At 60.6% G+C, this 17637-nt stretch overlaps 4 protein-coding genes across 5 annotated transcripts; 2 read left to right on the forward strand and 2 right to left on the reverse strand.

Moving 5' to 3' along the window:
* Positions 1 to 455: 455 nt before the first annotated feature.
* Positions 456 to 2288, forward strand: RNF208 (ring finger protein 208). The gene is made up of 2 exons (XM_063082479.1): positions 456 to 551; positions 819 to 2288. The coding sequence occupies exon 2, from the start codon at positions 1294 to 1296 to the stop codon at positions 2131 to 2133; it is 840 nt and encodes a 279-aa protein (XP_062938549.1). The 5' UTR covers positions 456 to 551; positions 819 to 1293; the 3' UTR covers positions 2134 to 2288.
* A 1446-nt stretch (positions 2289 to 3734) lies between these two features.
* LOC134366135 (uncharacterized) lies at positions 3735 to 4784 on the reverse strand. The gene has a single exon (XM_063082554.1). It carries the CDS (start codon positions 4782 to 4784, stop codon positions 3735 to 3737), a length of 1050 nt encoding a protein of 349 aa, XP_062938624.1.
* A 466-nt stretch (positions 4785 to 5250) lies between these two features.
* On the reverse strand, positions 5251 to 14662 carry NDOR1 (NADPH dependent diflavin oxidoreductase 1). Of its 2 annotated transcripts, none has more exons than XM_063081879.1 (13): positions 14459 to 14662; positions 14079 to 14156; positions 9844 to 9941; positions 8569 to 8667; positions 8376 to 8477; positions 8019 to 8228; positions 7546 to 7667; positions 7103 to 7431; positions 6781 to 6895; positions 6498 to 6647; positions 6280 to 6398; positions 6111 to 6205; positions 5251 to 6020 (listed from the first exon to the last, which is right to left on the reverse strand). In XM_063081879.1, exons 1-13 carry the CDS (start codon positions 14591 to 14593, stop codon positions 5876 to 5878), a joined length of 1797 nt encoding a protein of 598 aa, XP_062937949.1. In that variant the 5' UTR covers positions 14594 to 14662; the 3' UTR covers positions 5251 to 5875. The 2 variants fall into 2 exon arrangements, with proteins under 2 accessions (XP_062937949.1, XP_062937948.1); XM_063081878.1 differs by having other exon boundaries at positions 6280 to 6419.
* A 220-nt stretch (positions 14663 to 14882) lies between these two features.
* TMEM203 (transmembrane protein 203) lies at positions 14883 to 16275 on the forward strand. Its single transcript, XM_063082419.1, has one exon. It carries the CDS (start codon positions 14942 to 14944, stop codon positions 15350 to 15352), a length of 411 nt encoding a protein of 136 aa, XP_062938489.1. The 5' UTR covers positions 14883 to 14941; the 3' UTR covers positions 15353 to 16275.
* The last annotated feature ends 1362 nt before the right edge of the window (positions 16276 to 17637 follow it).

Below are 17637 nucleotides of genomic sequence, written 5' to 3' on the forward strand. Positions count from 1 at the left end.
ATCGTGAGGCCTCATAACGTGCAGGCGGAGAAAAACAGGACCTGCCTCCAGAACTGGAGCGGGAGGCTCCCCGGGACCCAGGCTCAGCCAGGGGAGGGGGCTGGGGGCGACGCGGGGATCCTGACCCGTACGCAGCCCGCGGGGGACGGCGACCCTGGGAGCGGGCGCCAGGACCGGACGGGATCGAGGGGCGGCCGAGAGACTGGCCCCGCCCCGCGGACCCCGCGCGGGTCCCCAGACGGGGGGTGGCGCTGCGGGCGCGGGCGGGCGCCGCGCGCACTGCGGTCCCCGCGCCTCCGCCGCAGAGCGCGCGACGCTCCGCACGCACCTGCCGCCGCCGCCTCGCCGAGCCCCGCGCCCCGCGCCCCTGGGTGCCGCCCGCGCCCGCGCCCCTGGTGCCGCCCGCGGCCCCACCATCGCCCGAGGTCGCGGCGGCCGCCGCCGGAGCCGCCGGAGCCGCCGGGCCGAGCCGCGGGCGCCGCATCCGGGCCCGCCTTTGAGACAACCTCTGCGGCGGCGGCGCGCGGCCCCGGGACGCCAGGCTGGGGCAGGTGAGCGGGGGCGGGGCGGGGGTCAGACTCATCGCCCCTCCCCACCCCGCACGGGTCGGTCCTCGGGAAGGTGCCTCTGGCCTTGGAGGCGGGGACTGGGGAGGGGGCTGGGTTCTGAGTCCAGCAAAGGTCGGGACCCCACGGCTGAAGTCGGGGTCAGAGGTCAGGAGGCAGGCCCTTTGTGCAGGGTGGGGGTGGGGGTGGGGGTGGGTGGGGTGGGGGTGGGGTGGGCCCGGGCGATGCCCTGACGCTGTCTCTCACCTGCAGCTCAGGCCTGATCCAGGCCTCTCTGCTCCTGACGCGGAGCCTGCTGCCCAGGTCCTCTTGCAGCCAGGGCTCAGGCTAGCTGCCTTCCCTGGGCGCCCTGTCCTGGAGCCATGGGGCCCACCTAGCCCCTGCCTGCCCGGATGTCCCGGCCCAGGGACTGCTGACCTCGGCTGCAGGGGGAGCGCCCCCCACACCCCCTCGCCAGCCTCAGCAGCCAGAGACCCTGGGTGAACCCCTGGGCCAGACCTCCAGACCCCAGCCTCCCACACCCCCCTGCCCCCGCCTCCCTCCCCCACCCCTCCCCCTTCCTCCTCCTCCCCGGACTGGACCAGAGAAGCCACTGTGGCCACTGGGAGGAGCCCTGCCCCCCCAGCTCTCACCGGCTGCCCCTAGGAGTCCACGGGGTGGCCGGGCTTCCCATCAGGCCTGGCAGCATCAGGATGCTGCTCCCTCTCCTCCACCCGAGCCCCACCCGATGCCCCCGCCCACCCGCAAGTCCAGTCTGACTGGAGACAGCCGGATGCCCGCTGACCCTGGACCCGAGGTGGGCAGTGGCTGGCCGGGCCTCCTCATGTCCTGCCTGAAGGGCCCCCATGTCATCCTCAAGATGGAGGCAATGAAGATTGTCCACCCTGAGAAGTTCCCTGAGCTATCAACGGCTGCCCCCTGCTTCCCGCCTGCTCCCCGGCCTACCCCCACTCTGGCACCCAAGCGTGCCTGGCCCTCAGACACAGAGATCATTGTCAACCAGGCATGTGGGGGGGACATGCCTGCCTTGGAAGGGGCGCCCCACACTCCACCCCTGCCAAGGCGGCCCCGCAAGGGTAGTGCGGAGCTGGGCTTCCCGCGCGTGGCACCAGCAGACGAGGTCATTGTGAATCAGTACGTGATTCGGCCTAGCCCTGCAGCATCGGCAACTTCGTCTATGACAGTGGCAGCAGGCGAGCCCCTGGAGTGCCCCACCTGTGGGCACACATACAACGTCACCCAGCGGCGGCCCCGTGTACTGTCTTGCCTTCACTCCGTGTGCGAGCAGTGCCTGCAGATTCTCTATGAGTCTTGCCCCAAGTACAAGTTCATCTCCTGTCCCACCTGCCGCCGTGAGACTGTGCTCTTCACTGACTATGGCCTGGCTGCACTGGCTGTCAACACATCCATCTTGAGCCGCCTGCCCCCCGAGGCGCTGACTGCCCCATCCGGTGGCCAGTGGGGGGGCGAGCCTGAGGGCAGCTGCTACCAGACTTTCCGGCAGTACTGTGGGGCAGCGTGCACCTGCCACGTGCGGAACCCACTGTCCGCCTGTTCCATCATGTAGCGCCTGTCTGCCCACCACTGCCTGCTGGTCCTCGTTCACCGCTTCTTCAGGGACCCGGCCCTGCTCTGTTGCCCACTGACCCTTCCTCGCCCACCATGGCTTCTGGCCCTACCCCGCGTGGAATTGTTGCTGCAGCCAATTCTGCCATTAAAACTCTTTGCCAAAGTCTGCACCTGTTTCCTGGACTGAAGCTTGCTCCTGTGGGCTGTACTCAGGCCTGGGCTAGGGTGGGTGCCCAGGGCTGCAGCCTGGATGGGATTTGGCCTGCAGCTGCCGGAGGGAGGCCCAGTGCTGCTCCGGGTCGGCCTGCTCTGTTCACTGTGGCCAGGCTGGGTGAGCATGTGGCTCAGGAGGGCCAGGCCTGGCTGTGAGCGTGTGTGCCTGCAAATCCCCACACTCTGGTGCAGAGCAGCTGCTTATATGTGCCATGCAGGCCAACACAGCGGCTGTGCAGAACCAGCCCATCTGGGCAAAGAGAGGACGTTACCTCTGCACCAGCCAATGGTGTGGGGTGGCTGCATGGGAGGAAAACTCAGTTGACACCTTCTGGTGTCCACCTGGTGCTGAGCGCCTGCCTGGGTCTTCCAAGGTTGTGTGGGAATGGCCTTTGGGCCAGTCTGAGCAGGGGTTTGGGACAGAGGCTGGCTGAGATCGTGGTGGGGGTACATGGAGAAGGGATCTTTGCAGGAGGCGTGGAGGAAAGACCACCTGGATGGGGAGGATGGCCAACAATGCCGGCTGTAGTAAAAACAAAGGTATCAGTGGTAGCAGCTGTTTATCAAAAGCCATTTCCTGTGCCAGGCACAGCACTCGGCGTGGAGCCCCCTATCTCATGTCACAGCACTGGCAAGCCAGAGAGGTGGGCTACCCATGTCCCTATTCTTCACACGAAGGCCCCAGGCTTGGCAATGTGAGGTTGTGCGGGCAGTCGGGCAGAACTGGGGCTTGAGCCAGGCACTCTCAGTTTCCAAGGCCTGGGCGGGCTCTCCCTTACAGTGTGGAGCCAGTGCTGAGCCCCTGGCTGCTCTGGGCACCTCCTCTGGTCCTGACTCAGGTTGGGTGAAGAGCCTCTCCTTGGCTACCCTGACCTTCAGGGACACACACTGGCCCTTATCTGGAACACAGGGTGGGTGGGGGACCCCTGCAGACCCTGCCCTTTCCAAGGAACTGACTCACTGCCGGATCTCTGTTCATGTTCACGTCCACCATGCTTGGCTGGGCCTTGGGAGAGGGAGGTGAGGCCCAGCGTCAGCCCATGGTCAGTATGGCTCCCGTCTATCACAAGGCGCATGGGGCCTTGCTCACAGACCTTCCTGCTGGGCCAGCCTCCTCCAGCAGTTGTCCTTGGGAAACGGTGTCCTTGCGCTCAGCTAGTGTCTGAGCAGCAGGTGGCTGTGGATTCTCTGGCTGGGTCAGCTCCTGGGTGGCCCTGGCCCTGGTCTTGTGTTCAGTGACGGCAGGTCTTAAATTGAAGGACGGTGCCCTGGGACGATCCTTGGGTTTTCAGCGTGGTCATCAGCCCGCATACCCCCCAGGCTTGGGGACATGGGCCATTCTGGGCCTCCAGGCCAGTTGGTGTCCAGGGCTGTCCTGGGCTCTGCTTAGTGGCCAGAGCGGTCCAAGAGCATGAAGAGCAGCCCCAGGAGCATGAGTGGTGTGAAAATAAGCAGGAGCCCCAGCAGCTCCAGCCCCAGCAGCCCCAGTAGTGCCAGGCAGCGGGCACACGGCCCTCGCTCCCGCAGGGCCCACAGCCAGGCGCCCAGGCAGGGTGGGCAGGGCAGGAAGGGCAGGCAGCTCCGGCCACCCACAGGCCCCACCAGGAAGCGCAGCTGGTAGCGGTGCTCTAGGGAGCCCCAGGGCCCTGGATCTCGGCGGGGTGGCACGGGGGACGCAGGGGGCGGTGGGCACTGGGGCCCATCAGCCTGCAACAGCTCCTCTTGCAGCCGGCAGATCTCCCACTCCAGCATGGGTGTCTTCTGGCGACACAGTGGGCAGCACACACGGCCCAGGTCAGCACTGGGAGCCGTGCCCAACAGCCGGTGTAGGCAGCTCGCGCACAGGCAGTGGCCACAGTTCAGCAGGGCCGGGCGGCGCTGGCCAGGACCATAGGGCTCCGTGCAGATGGGGCATTCCTCCTCCTCCCCCTGCTCCTGCCCCTCCTCCCCTGCTGGCAGGACCCAGGCACTGTCCAGGGCTATGGCCCCCAGTAGGGGCTCACTGTCTGGAGTCCTGGTACCCTGGGGAGCCCCAAGGTTGTCCCCTTCATCTGCTAGCACTTGGCACAGTGGGTCCAGGTGCTCAGGGCCCAGAGAGGCACAAAGGGGACTGGCAGGCCCAGAGCTGGGGTTAGAGGGGCTGAAGAGGGGGCCCCCAGGGCACAGTTCAGGGGTGGCGGCCCTGAGGCAGGAGTCAGGATAGGTGGGCAGGGACCCCAGGGCCGTGAGGGGGGTGGCTGGGGACATGAAGGTCAGCGTGGCCCTCAGGGCCAGGCAGGGCTCTCCCGAGGCTGGCACTGACCTCCTCCAGGCTAGATCGCCCCACCAGAAGTAAACTTCGCTTGGGTCCCAGCAGCGTGTGCCAGCTCCCAGCAGATCCTGGGCCACCCGGTACTGCCCCAGCTGAATCTGGCCCAAGCCTGGCCTCAGCCACATTCAATCCCGTGTCAACAACTGACGACCGACAGACTCAGGGAGGAAATGTGGGCGGGCAGACTGGCCCAACAACAGGATTTTCTCTACCAGCGCCGAAGTCCCCTCCCAGGGGTGGGATGGTGCCACCCCATCGCCTCCTGGGCAGGCTCCCCACTCCCAGAACAGGGGCGAGGCTCCCAGGAAGGGAAGGGAGGGGCAATGCCAGCCTGGCCAGCACCTTCCCACACCTCTCAGAGTGGGGCAGAGCTTGGCTGACCTGCTGCCAAGCCCCTAAGTACAAAGTGGGCAAACAGCAGGCGCTCACCACGTGAGAGTTAGAAATCAAAGTGGCAGCACCGGTCAGGCAAAGGTGGCTGAGCAAGGGCATGCGTGTACACACAGGTGTGCACGCCACAGGAGGGGTCCTGACATGTGGTGAGCCCACAGGCCCCCAGGAAGAGCTGGAGGAAGAAAGCGCATGTGGGAAGCAGCCACCCAGAGGCCATAATTTATTGCCAAGTCTTTCCCGGAACCATGAGGGGAAGGCGCTGCACCAGCTGGGCCTCATCCCATGCTCCTCAGGACGCCGGGGTCCCTGTAGGCAACAGTGGGAGTGTCTGGGAATCCCCCTACAAACAAGGGGGCCGTGCAGCCCTCACAGGGACCCTGTGCCACCTTGGGATCAGCAGGCCCCTGGTACCCATCAGGCTGCAGTGCCTGCCTGGGTCACTGCACCAGTGTGGAATGGCACGGCCCAGGGCACCACCCCGACCAGCAGCTGGGGGGAAGGGGACACAGAGCTGTGTGGCAGGGCTGGGGAGGGACAGGGAGGGGCTGGATAGGCTGAGGGGCAGCCAGCTGGCAGAGGCTGCAGTGGGGTCAGGGGTCACTCGCGTGTGCTGTGTGCAGGGAGCTGGCTGTTCTCCCAACCAGCCAGGGCCTGGAAGTCCCACCCCTGCTCTGATGAGGATTCTGAGGTCAGACAGGTCAGACAGAGCCAGGAGGTGACGACGATGGCCCTCTGCCAGAAGCTTCCCTCTGGACTCCCTTCTGTGGGGTTCCCCCTAGGAGAGCAGCTGTCAGGGTGGGCGTAGGGCCAGTAGGGTGGCTCCTCACGCCCATGTCTCAGTCTGGAAGCGCAGTGTCCGCTGGAGTCTGGCAAGGTAGGTGGCTGCGTCAGGGCCAGAGAGCCCACCCTCCTCCTGGAAGATGGATGTCAGGGCTTCCGAGACGTCTGCTGGCATGTACTTAGCATTTCTAGAGAAACAGGCCACAGAGGGTTCAGTGAGGCTGGGACCCCCAGAGGAGCTGGGTCCACTCCCACCACACCCCATGGCCTATGCTCACCCTGCCAGGTAGAAGTAGGCACCCTGTCGGTCCAGCAGCTCCCACACAAGCGGCCCGTGCTCCTGGAGCCGGTGCTGCACATACACCTTCTGGTCCTGTAGGGCAGAAGGACGGGCAGGGGGCTGAATCTCAGCCCTCACCACACCCCACAGCCCCTGAGCACACCCACCTGTTCCTGGGAGAAGGCTGTGACAAGGGTCAGGCAGCCCCTTTTCTCCAGGTCCCGCCACTCAGCCTCCCAGTAGAAGTCCTGGTCCCGCCGGCGGCAGCCAAAAAACAAAAAGTTTCCTGGGGAAGCACAGAGTGGCCCTGAGCATGGACACTGGCCTCAAAGTTCAGTCCAGCAAACCCTGCCACGACCCTGCTCTGGGATCCTTGGGTGCTCACCTGTCTGACCCTGGGCCACACGCTCTTGGATGGCTGCATGGAAGGGGGCCACGCCAGTGCCAGGCCCCACCATGATCACAGGTGTGTTCAGCGTCTCTGGGAAGGCCAGACCCCCAGGCTGCACCCACAGGGGCACCCGGACAGGTCTTCCTGTGGGAGAGAGGCAGCATGAAGAGGATACCAGGCTGAGGAGCCTGTGGAGCCCAAGCCCAGCACTGGACGAGGGCATGGGGGAAGGGAGCCCTGGACACAACCCCCACCCCTCCTTGGGAGAAGGGGTCACCTTGCCCAGGAGCCAGGGATGCCAACCAGGAGGAGCAGAGGCCCCGGCGGGGCTCCTTGAGGCGAGTCTGGTACTGCACCACAGCTACGAGGATCTGCAGCCGCGAGGGGCATGCCTGTGGGAGGGGACAGTGGGGATGGTGAGTACCCTCCTGGCGAGGCTACCCACCGCCATGCCCCAGGCACCACCCACCTCACCCAGAGGCAGTCCCAGGCATGGGGGATGGGACCTGGCCAGTGGGCGGCCCCTGCCTGCACAGCCCCATGGCCCCAGTCCCAGCTCTCCCAAGGCCAGCCTGGGCGCTGCCCACCGGGCCCCTTACTAGCAGAGAGGAGGCGATGGAGAAGGCCCGCGGCCGGATTGCAGGGATGAGGTCCAACAGGTAGTCTGGGGGGATGGCGCCAGCCGTGTGTGGGAAGTCACACAGCACCTCCAGGATGCTCCTGCGGGGCCGGCTGCAGTACTCACAGAGCTCCTCCTGGCCTTGGGCAGAGCTGAATTCCAGCAGCTTCTCCCGCTCCAGCTCATGGGGGGAGAGACAGGCCAGGAGCTCAAAGAAGGAGCGGCGGGGCACGCTGGCAATGTCCAGGTACTGGGACACGAGGTGCCGCACGGAGCAGGGCTGGGGCAGCCTTGAGGGGCAGGAGACACCTGCAGCAGTGAGCAAGGGACCTGGGTGGGCTGGGGCCTCAGGGTGGAGGAGGGCAGAGCAGACCAGCCCAGCCTGCAGGTGGGGACAAGGGAAGCTGCAGCTCTCGGGCTCACCTGGCTCCCATGGCTGAAGCACAAAGCACCGGTCGGGGTCCAGGCCCAGCAGTTGGCAGAACTTCTGGATGTGGCCAGCGGAGTTTGAGGGCTGAATTAGCACCACATCGCCAGCAGCAAAGCTGTGGGAAGCCAGCAGGGCTGCAGGGACTGTGGGCAGGACCTGGAGCCTTGGGGGAGGGGGACATGCACTTCGGGGAAGGATGCTGGGGGCTCAGGGGAGACTGCAGAGGAAAGAAGCAAACGTCCAGGAGGGCAGAGGGGTCCCTGGGCGAAGACCGGCTCCCCTGCAGCCCGGCCCAGGCCTTCTCCCTGCCGAGCTTCCCTCTCTCCAGCTTCGGCAGCAACTCAGAACCCCAGACCCACGGCCAGCACTCACCCTGCCCTCCACAGCTCCTAGGACACCTCTGCAACGTCACCCCAGCAGACCCTGCCACCTGCTTGGTGTCTTGGGCTGTGCTTGGGCACCTTACCTGAGGCTGGAGCCTGTGATGTCGAACTCAATCAGCCGAACATCCTGGAAATGCGAGGGGCCAGTGACCCTCTGGTTGGCAACCATGGGTGCCAGGAAGGGCTGCAGCGCTGACGGGGGTCCCTGAGGGTCTGGGCTGGCCACATGCGGTTCCTCAGAGGATGCATTGGGGACCTCCTGGAGGAACTGCACGGTGAACTTGGGAGGCAAGCTGCGTGAAAGGCACACACCCGTCAGACCCCAGCTTCCCTCTGGGGGGCCACCCACCCACACCCCAGGAGGAACTCAGGATGAGGTCCTCATGGCCCCAGGCTGGGGCTGCCACACCTTTAGGGGCTGACCTGAGGCCCACACTCACGGGACTCCGGGGGGAATCACAGGGAGGTCAAGAGGCGTTGGGTGCAGCCCCCGCACCTTCTCCCACAAGTCTTGCAGCCAGGGGTCGATGGCGGCATCAGGCCTGGGAGAGGGCACACACTCTGGTCTGAGTGGACCCTGCTCCCGGTGGGAGGGGGAGAGCGTGGAAGGGGCACCAAGTCCCACAGACTCACCCTAGCTCATGCTGGTCATCGCCCAGGCATGCAGGCAGGAGGGCGTTGGCCCCGAGCTGCAGCAGCCGCCGGTGCAGCTTCTTGGCCACGAAGTTGAACCTGTGAAGCAACAGCGAGGCTGGCCCTGGCCTGGCTGGAGCCTGGCGGAGGGAGGCGGCTGGTGCCCCACATGGGGCAGAAAGCAGAGCCCAGCAGGGCCTCCCTTGAGTGGAGACATTCTACACTGGCCACATATTAGGAGGGGGCAGCTGCCATCCTGACAGCAGGACTCTGCTCGCCAGGAAAGAGCCTATGCAGGGGACACTCATGGCCTCGTCCCACTGATGCATCTTCATCTTCAGGGCCCATGGGCAGGAACTGGAGCTGACCAAGGCTTCCAGGCCCCTTCTTCAGGGCTCAGGTCACTCCTCAGCCAAAAGGCCTGGAGTTGGGAGGAGGGTTAAATGTCTTCTTAGGGGTTGGCTTCATTTCTATTCCGGGTTATAAAAGCATGACTGGCTCCTCGAAAACCCCGACCCCTGGAACACTGCTAGTATCAGGGCTCCCCCAACCCTCGTGCCTGCGCATACTACCAACGTATAACATGAGGGACAGAATCTCTGGGAGAACCGGGCTGGTTGCCACCCGTTTTCCCATATTTTGTCCTTTTCATCTAAGGTGGTCAAGAACCTAGCCACACATGCGGCTTTGGAGGCAGCCGTAATGACAAGCAAAACTTGGCAATCTGGCCACTGCGCAGGCAGGTGGCTTCAGTGTCCTGATGTCTTAAGCCACCACGTGCACTCTGAAATACAAATCCCTCATCATCTCCCCAGGAATGCTGCAAAGTAGCACCTCTCCTTGCTCAGGGGTGCAGATGTGTGCTGTGAAAATGCAGAAAGGAAAAACCAGGGGTGGACTCCCTGCCAGTGGAGAACGTGGCCTGTGTATGTCCCTGTGCTCTAAGTCACAGAAGCCTGACGGTGTTTTTGAGAAAGTGTGGAGTGGTGCCAGGCAGGTTTTTGTCATCCTGCGCCGTGTACTGAGGTGTGACATCAGCTGTCTCTGAACCTGGCCTGCTCCAGAGCCCCTGCCACTCTGCTGCCCTACCTGCTTCCTATCTATGCCGTCCCCCCACTGTGAGGCCCAGGTTATCCACTGGGGAGCATCTGTGGGTGAGGACGTACAACCAGTGCCACCCCAGGGGCTGGGCCTCCTGTCTCCCTGCCAGTGCACTTCTCACTTGACATGCACAACTGTCCTCGTGCAGCCAGGGCCTGCTCACCCCCTACTCACTTGGCATATGAGGAGTCTCCAAGGCCCAGGACGGCAAAGTCCATCTGACATAGGGAGGTGGAGGGCAGGTTCTTCCGGAATATGAACCTCCAGAAGTTCTACAGCCAGAGAAAACCCCGAATTAGAGTACCCAACTCTGGGCCATCCCTGCAGCTGTCTGCAGTGGGGAAGGAGGGGAGGGTCTCAGGGATGGGAAAGAAAACGGAACAGACCGAAAGAACTGGCCAAAGGGCCGGGCCCAGCCGGCCGCAGGATGAAAAGGTACTGGGCGGTGGCAGGGCTGGCCCAGGGCCTGGTGAGACCAGCCCCCACCCCACCAGCGGGAGGCTGGGCTGCATGAGCTCCAGGTATGAGCAGGGTCCCCTCTGGGGTGCCACACCCACCTGCTCCTGAAGAGCTTTATGCTATTAAAACAACAAATCCGTTTTTTATTTTATTACATTGGCAAGAAGTTTGGAAAAACACATAAAATCATAAAAGAAGAAAGCTACCCCCAGAGCCACCCCCATGAAGAGGCGTCGTGGCCACAGGGTGGGGGCTGCTGAAGAAGGCAGGCAGCAGGTGGCAGTCAGCGAGGGCAGTGCACTCAGGACGCCCTCGGGCTCAGCTATCCCCATGCTGGGGGACATGTCAGCTCCCAGTTGGGCCCCCAGACCAGCTTATCTTCCCCCACACTGAGATCCCCATGTCCCGAGTGGCCCCTCAGCTCCTGGTCCGTTGCTACTGGCCCAGGCCTGCATGGCCACAGAGCGGCTTTGTGCCTCCCCTTCCCCAGGGCACATTACACCCAGACCCTCGAAGTCTGAGCCCAAGAATCTCTAGGACACATCCCTCTCTTTCCCTGACTGGGTTGAGCCCTGTCCTCTGCAGCAGCCTCTGCCTGCACACAGCCCTTCAGTGGTGGGAAGCTTGCCTGCCACCTCCCTACCTCCTGTCCCAGGGGTCCTCAAAGCCCTTGTGGCAATTGCCTCCGGTGTGGTTCAGGCTCCACCCCGCACCCCCCTCCCATTCTGCAGATAAGCAGGAGGTGGCAGCGGGACCCTCAGACCTCACTATTGGGTGAAGGAACCCTGGCGCTGTTGGGCACACAGCTCTGCCCGCTTGCCCTGTGCCACCACTCAAGGCCACGTGGTGAGGGAGCAGCATGCTCCACCTCCTCAAGCATCCCCGGGGTGCTCTCTTGGTGAGACACTCTCGCTTCTCAAAGCCCAAAGGGCTCTTCCCTGCTCTTTTTGGTAGAGAACTTTCTCCTTCCTGAGAAAGGGCTCACGAAAGATAAGTTTCAGGGACCTGCCTGTCTGGAGATGCCCCAGCTCCTCCCTCACACACGGCTGGCAGTTTGGCTGGGCACATGGTGGATTGAGTCTTCTTCCCTCGGAACCTGAGGCTCCGCCTGGGCTCTTCCAGCTGGGGTTGCTGCTGAGAGGCCAGGGCCCCTCCTTGCTGCCCCGTGTGTGTGCCCTGTGCTGCCCCCGCCAGCCATCAGGGCACTCAGTCCCCAACAGCTAAAACCCACAGTGACGCAGATGGCAGGCTCGTCCCAGGCATGTGGCCGGCTCTCTCAGGCTGAACACTCATCCTTAGGTTTTGGGACGTTTCATCAGATTCCTCCATAATTTCCTCTCTGCATTTTTTTCTCATCCTTAGGCTACTGGAATGATTTCTGAATTGATATCTTCTTTCCATTTTCTATCTCATCGTTTGTCACGCTTTCTGGGAGACTCTCTCAACTTTATCTTCCAATCTTTTAAAGTTTGTTGATACCCTTTTTTAGAACTTTTCCTGCATCTCCATCTCTGTCTTGTCCTTGTGTGCTCCTGTGGACTGGGCTCATCGCGGGCACCCATGTCCTCTGCCGAGAGAACCACGGCTGCACTAACCTCTACCTTTCACTGGGGTCTTTCCTCAAGCACGTGGTGGTTCTTTGTGGTCTATTTGTACTTGAGAAGCTAACAGAGAACCTCAAGGACGAGCCGACACCCAGCAGGTTTTGCTGCCAGGAGTGGAGCAGGAGCCCGGCTGCGCGGTCTTCTTGCATCCCTCAGTTTCTCCAGAGAGTACCCTTCCCACCTGTCACGTTGGAGCACACTGCAGTGTTCTCAGAGAGGACCCCACAAGGAGGCCAGGGTCTTCCTGTCTGGCACACAGACACAGCTGCTGAGGAGCCTCACCCGTGCCTCCATGTCCCTGTGCTCTGGGTCTGCAGCCTCTTGAAGACGCCCTCAGTTCCTGCTGTGGTGGGGGAGGGTGATTGACCCTGGCTCCCCCATGCCTCATCTTCTCCTGGGGGGCATCCGTCTCTGGCAATATTCCCTGCTTTGTCCACCCAAGTCCCGGCGTGACCACCACCACCGTCGTGCTGCCCAGACCAGCGCAAACCTCAGGGAGGTCTCCATTCCCTCTCCTCTCCCACACCCTGCATCTTCCCCACCCTGCCATTCACCTCCAGCCTCTGTTCCTCTGGCCTGCCTTCTCTTCTGCCCCTCATCCTGGCTGAGGAGACCCCCCCCACCTGTGCTCAGTCCTTACCCCCGGCCTCTGCACATCATCCCCACTCTGTCCTCATTCTTTGGTCTTTAGCCTCTTTCTCCACACTGTACACACCATCTTCCTCCCACCAGTATTTAAACTTGCCGAGTCTCTCCAATCTTATAAATACCTTCTTTTTAATCCCTTAGGCCCTTCACAACCAGAATTCTTTTCTTAATAGTTAGACATTCTTAAAAGACTCTCTTCACCCACTTGCTTACTTGCTGATCTCCTGTGATCCGGCATCTCCCCACGAGCCCCTGAAACTGCTCTCCCTGATGTCACCAACAATCCCTTTGCTGATAAATCCCACGGACACCTCTCAGGCTTTACCTTATCTGACTTCTCTCTCTTTGGAGCCCTTCTTGAAACACCCACCTTCTGACCTTGGGATGGTATACTCCCTCTTCTTGCTGCTTGGCCACTTTCCTGCCCTCCAGTGCCCTAATGTTCAGGGCAACCTGTCCTAGGGTGGGGGTACAGGCCATGAGGCGGGAGGAGGAGGAGCTTCCTTTTCTCACACCTCTGTATTTTGGCCATTTCAACATCTCCCTCCACCCCAGGATCCTCCTTTGAGCTCCAGACCTACTGCATACCTGACGTCTCCAAGCGCCCTGTCCCTCCCACGTTCTGTATTTCTGTGGATGGAAATATCATCCGTCCTGGTTCCGCAACCCAAACCCCTGTCTTGATTCCACCTTCTTTCTCCTCTTTCAGATCCAATCAGCTACATGTCCTGTTGGTTCCACCATCCTAACTTCTCTGGAGCATGTCTACGCCTCTCCACCTTCTGCCACCACCCTAACTCACAGCACCAGCATCTCTCGCCTTGTTGTGCATCTCCTGACATCTCTCTTGCTCCCCAAGACGAGTACTGGTCTCGCTAGAATATGAACGTGACTGGGCACCCCCCCAAACCCGGTGTCCACAGCTCTTCATCTCAAGCCCACCTGCCTCACTGTGGTTGCCCAGGTTCCTGGACTGGACCTGGCTTCTTCCTTTTCCTCTCTCCCCTCTTGCCTTTGACACACACACTCCTTGGCTTGTCCATCCTTACCTACTTCTGGCTCTTCACACAGGCTGTTCCCTCTTTCCTGGTGCCTGGCTAGCCTCCACTCATCCTTCAGGACTCAGCCTATGCTCTTTTCTTCCAGAAAGCTCTGCCTGAGCTCCCAGGCTGGGCTAGATAAGGCTGGATGTCCCTTATCAATGCTCTCGCAACATTGGGCACTTACGTTAAAAGTGCCAGAAGAAGGTATTTCCTTGCTTTGTAACTGCCCATTAAACCCGTTCTTCCTGCTACAGCACAAGCTCCGTGAGAGCAGAAACGTGGCTACTGGGTTCACAGCTGAATTCCCAGCACTAGACTGTGCCAGGAATATAACGTGTGCTCAAAGATGTTAAAAAAATTAAACAATGTTTCCCGAAGATCATACATTCTAGAGATCCAGACAAGACCCAGACTACATTCATATACAGCCTGGAAAAATATGAAAGGTTAAAGTGTACGACAAGGCTGTTTGGTGGCTATGAAGAGATCATTATAGAGGAGAAGCAGAACCCCTGCTCCACCCAGAGACACCCTCTCAAACCCACCCCCACGTGCAACGGAGACAGGAGGGCAACTATTTATTGTGTTCCTTGGACTCTCCAGAAAATGAGGGTCGAGGGCCGGGATCTGAGGAGCCACATTAGGCCAGTCTTACCTTCATGTTGTCAGGGGGGTCTCCTTGGCCTGTAGTTGCACAAACAAATATCACTAGGGGTTCGTTAATCAGATTCACCTCAACAAAAAGAAACACACGTAAGACCTCCAGCAGTAACGACCAATCGTCCTCCCCGAAACCCGGCCCGCTCTCCTTCGCTCAGGGTGACAGGGCCCAGGGACCTATGTGAACACCCCAGCGGCCAGCCCGCCTTCGTTTTCAGGGTCTACGCTCCAGGTGCGAAGCCCCCCCTTCCTCTAAATCCGCCCTAAAGGGAGGGCCCGTTCTCAGACAAAACGCGACGCCTTTCGGGGCGAAGGCGCTGACGGCGGGCAGGCCGGGCCCGCTCGCGTCTCCCCGCCGAGGCCCGGGGGCCTCACCACGGAGTAGGAGTCCAGGGCCTGCACGCGGCAGCCGAGCCGCCGGCGCCGGGCCTCGCGGCCCAGCCTCTCCGACACATCCTGAGCCGTCCCGGTCTGGCTGCCGAAGAGCACCAGCAGCTGCGGGTTCGGCATCCGGGCGCCCGCGAACCCCCCGCCGAGACGACGCAGTTCGGGACGCCGGATCCCGCGGCCCGAGCGGCCGGGCCCGCTCCGACTTCCGCCTTCCGCCGTCGGCCGGAAGTGACGCCCTCGGGCCGCGCCGGCGGGGCATGGAGTCCGAGCGCGGCGGGCGTCCGAGGGCAGCCAGTGCTGGGTCCCGGGCCGGGGGGTCGGCGGCGCGCCGGGGCCGGGGCCCGAGGCGGGCGCGGCCGCTCGCTGCTTCTCGCTCGCAGCGGCGGCGGCGGCGGGCGCCGGCGAGGCCCGCGGGGAGGGGCGGCGCAGCCCCGCGGGCGGCACGCTCGGCCGCGCTCGGCCGGCGCGATGCTCTTCTCGCTGCGGGAGCTGGTGCAGTGGCTGGGCTTTGCCACCTTCGAAATCTTCGTGCACCTGCTGGCCCTGCTGGTGTTCTCCGTGCTGCTGGCTCTGCGCGTGGACGGCCTGGCCCCGGGCCTCTCCTGGTGGAACGTGTTCGTGCCCTTCTTCGCCGCTGACGGGCTCAGCACCTACTTCACCACCATCGTGTCCGTGCGCCTCTTCCAGGACGGAGAGAAGCGGCTGGCCGTGCTCCGCCTTTTCTGGGTCCTCACGGTCCTGAGCCTCAAGTTCGTCTTCGAGATGCTGTTGTGCCAGAAGCTGGTGGAACAGACTCGGGAGCTCTGGTTCGGCCTCATCACGTCTCCGGTCTTCATTCTCCTGCAGCTACTCATGATCCGCGCCTGTCGGGTTAACTAACATCGCAGAGGGGTCGGAGAGGGGGCGCCGGACAGCTGGAATGCTGGACCTCAAGCCGAGGCCCTACTTGCCCCACACCAGAGGAGAGGTCTTGGTCTGAAGGCAGCGCCTGTTTGTGCCCAGCTGAGTGCCCAGTTTTCTCTATACCAATCGTGTCAAATTTTTCCCTGAACAGGGCTAAAAAGAGCAGCTTTGGTCCTTAAAATGTATTTCCTGTTATTTTCTGCTTTGAGTAGCTAATCCTGAATTGAGATCCGGAGAAGGGCCCCAGGCCAGGCAGTAATGAACTCCTCTGACGGTTGTAAACTGCATATAAGTAAAATGTCCTGATGGGTTCTGAGTATTTTCCACGGATTCTGGGAAAATACTCCTGTACAAAGGCTGTGAAAGTGGCCTCAGGGATTTCCTCCAACCAGCAGCGCTGACCAACTGCTCACTGCTCCATTCATCCAGACCAGACTTCGTTAGGTGGTTGAGTGCTTTTAAAAAGTGTAAATGAGGTTGTTTTTCTTCCTCTGTGTCACGGGGGAGAATGGCCCTTTCTTCATTCCAGCCCAGGCAGAGACGGAAGAATGTTGAATAAGATCACAATTAGGACCCTATCTGGATCTCTGTCACCTGAGGAAAGAACTCTGCTGTCCAAACGCTGCCTGGCTTCTAGCCCAGCAAAAGATTGCAGTTTCACGGGCTTTTCCACCTCCTTGTGGCCAGCACTGTTAGCACACCTGAGACAGATTTAGGCCTCCCTGAGGGACTGAAGAGAGGAGCAGGTGCTCTGATGCTCACAGGCATCGAGATTGCAAACGGAATCTTGTATGTGGTCTAGGTTTGTTGGCCAGAGAGGTCTTTGGTTTGATGCCAGTCAGATGCCAAATGAGAACATTTGCAGGGTTGAAAATAAAATAAGAGAATGTTTCCTGAAATGAACAGTAGTTGCCTGTATTTCTTGAGGGTTACATAAGATGAATGCTGAGATGCTCCCTGCTGTGTGGCGTAACTGGTTACAGAGCTAAGGTTGCAGATGTACCAGAAAGTGTGGCTAGAGCTTAATGAGGGGGGAGGGGGAACCACTTCTGGAGAATCCCTGCTTCCTGATTTGGACAGCAGGTAAGTTGGGCCCCCAGGGTGAAGACAACAGTCTGGGCCTGCATTGAGGACCTGCTGAATAGTTTGTGTGACACCAGAGCCTTTGGCTTTTTGCCAGTATGTGGTCTTTTTGGACCTTGCTGGCACTCTGTTGAGCAGGGATAGGCCTAAGTCCTGTTTTCGTACGGCCCATGAGTTGAGTATGGTCGTTACATTTTTAAAGTGTTAAAAACAAAGAAGAATGTGTGACAGTAAATGAGACCCACAGAGAACTAGGTCTCTTAATCTCAGCAATCTTGTTCTTTCGGCCAATCATTCTTTATTGTGGGGAACGGGGACTGTCCTGAGGATGTAGGATGTTTAGCAGCATCTCTTGGGACAACCAAAAGTTTATCCAGACATTGCCAGGTTCTCTGGGGGACAAAATAGTCCCTGGTGAGAACCACTGGGCTAAAATATTTACTGTCTGGCCCTTTACACAACAGGTTCCCTAACCTCTGCTCTCTAGCTGGAGCTTGGCCAGTGGTGTGAGCTTCGTGATTCCTTTGCCTGGGATGGATGCTTAGTCGTGTAAACCATTGAGATACTTCAATTGGAGATGACTTGTTTGGTTTGGCCCACTGCTACAAAAATGTCTCCTATGCAGGACTGACATAACTTTGTCAAAGCCAGATACAGACTGAACGTTGGGAGTGGGTTTCCTTGTAATGTTAATTTTTAGATTTCATGTTTTGTGTATTCCCCTGTTTTATTTCGGTAGTTCGGAATTGGGCAATCCTCTTGGTGTAGAAGTGATGAGCATAAGAAGATTGCTTTGAAAATATGATTTGAGGAGGACCCTAATGGAGGAGACACGCAGCTTCTGGAAGGCTGAAATCCAAAGTTTCTTTTCTCCAGCTTAATGGAGTGGGCAAGAGAGTAAGGCAGAGTTAAGGTAATGGCAGCTGCAGACTGCCCTGGGACCATGAAGCTGAGAAGGGCACCCCCAGGCCAAAACCTGCTCTGGGTCTTTACAGAAACCCAGGTGCCCTTGGAACCCTGTCCCTGAAAGGCAAGTGGTGTGGGAGGCAGCAGTGTCATTGCTAAGCAGGCTGCTGATGGCAGAGCAAGTGATGGAAAGACGGTGATGTCTGTCTGTGCTGCCCAACTTACCCTTCTCCCCATAGCTCCAAGCAATCTCCCTACCGTCCGTGGGCCTG

The sequence above is a fragment of the Cynocephalus volans genome, chromosome 17 (genome assembly GCF_027409185.1).
Source record: "Cynocephalus volans isolate mCynVol1 chromosome 17, mCynVol1.pri, whole genome shotgun sequence".
Classification (NCBI taxonomy): domain Eukaryota; kingdom Metazoa; phylum Chordata; class Mammalia; order Dermoptera; family Cynocephalidae; genus Cynocephalus; species Cynocephalus volans.

Bases quoted from the DNA above. Each gene is read 5' to 3' on its own strand.
- RNF208 (XM_063082479.1), top strand. From the start codon at position 1,294: ATGCCCCCGCCCACCCGCAAGTCCAGTCTGACTGGAGACAGCCGGATG.
- LOC134366135 (XM_063082554.1), bottom strand. From the start codon at position 4,784: ATGTGGCTGAGGCCAGGCTTGGGCCAGATTCAGCTGGGGCAGTACCGG.
- NDOR1 (XM_063081878.1), bottom strand. From the start codon at position 14,593: ATGCCGAACCCGCAGCTGCTGGTGCTCTTCGGCAGCCAGACCGGGACG. The intron at 8,229-8,375 runs GTGAGTGTGGGC...CCTTTCACGCAG, and splicing joins GTGATTCCCCCCGGAGTCCC to CTTGCCTCCCAAGTTCACCG. The intron at 6,896-7,102 runs GTAAGGGGCCCG...CCCCTCCCACAG, and splicing joins CCATCGCCTCCTCTCTGCTA to GCATGCCCCTCGCGGCTGCA.
- TMEM203 (XM_063082419.1), top strand. From the start codon at position 14,942: ATGCTCTTCTCGCTGCGGGAGCTGGTGCAGTGGCTGGGCTTTGCCACC.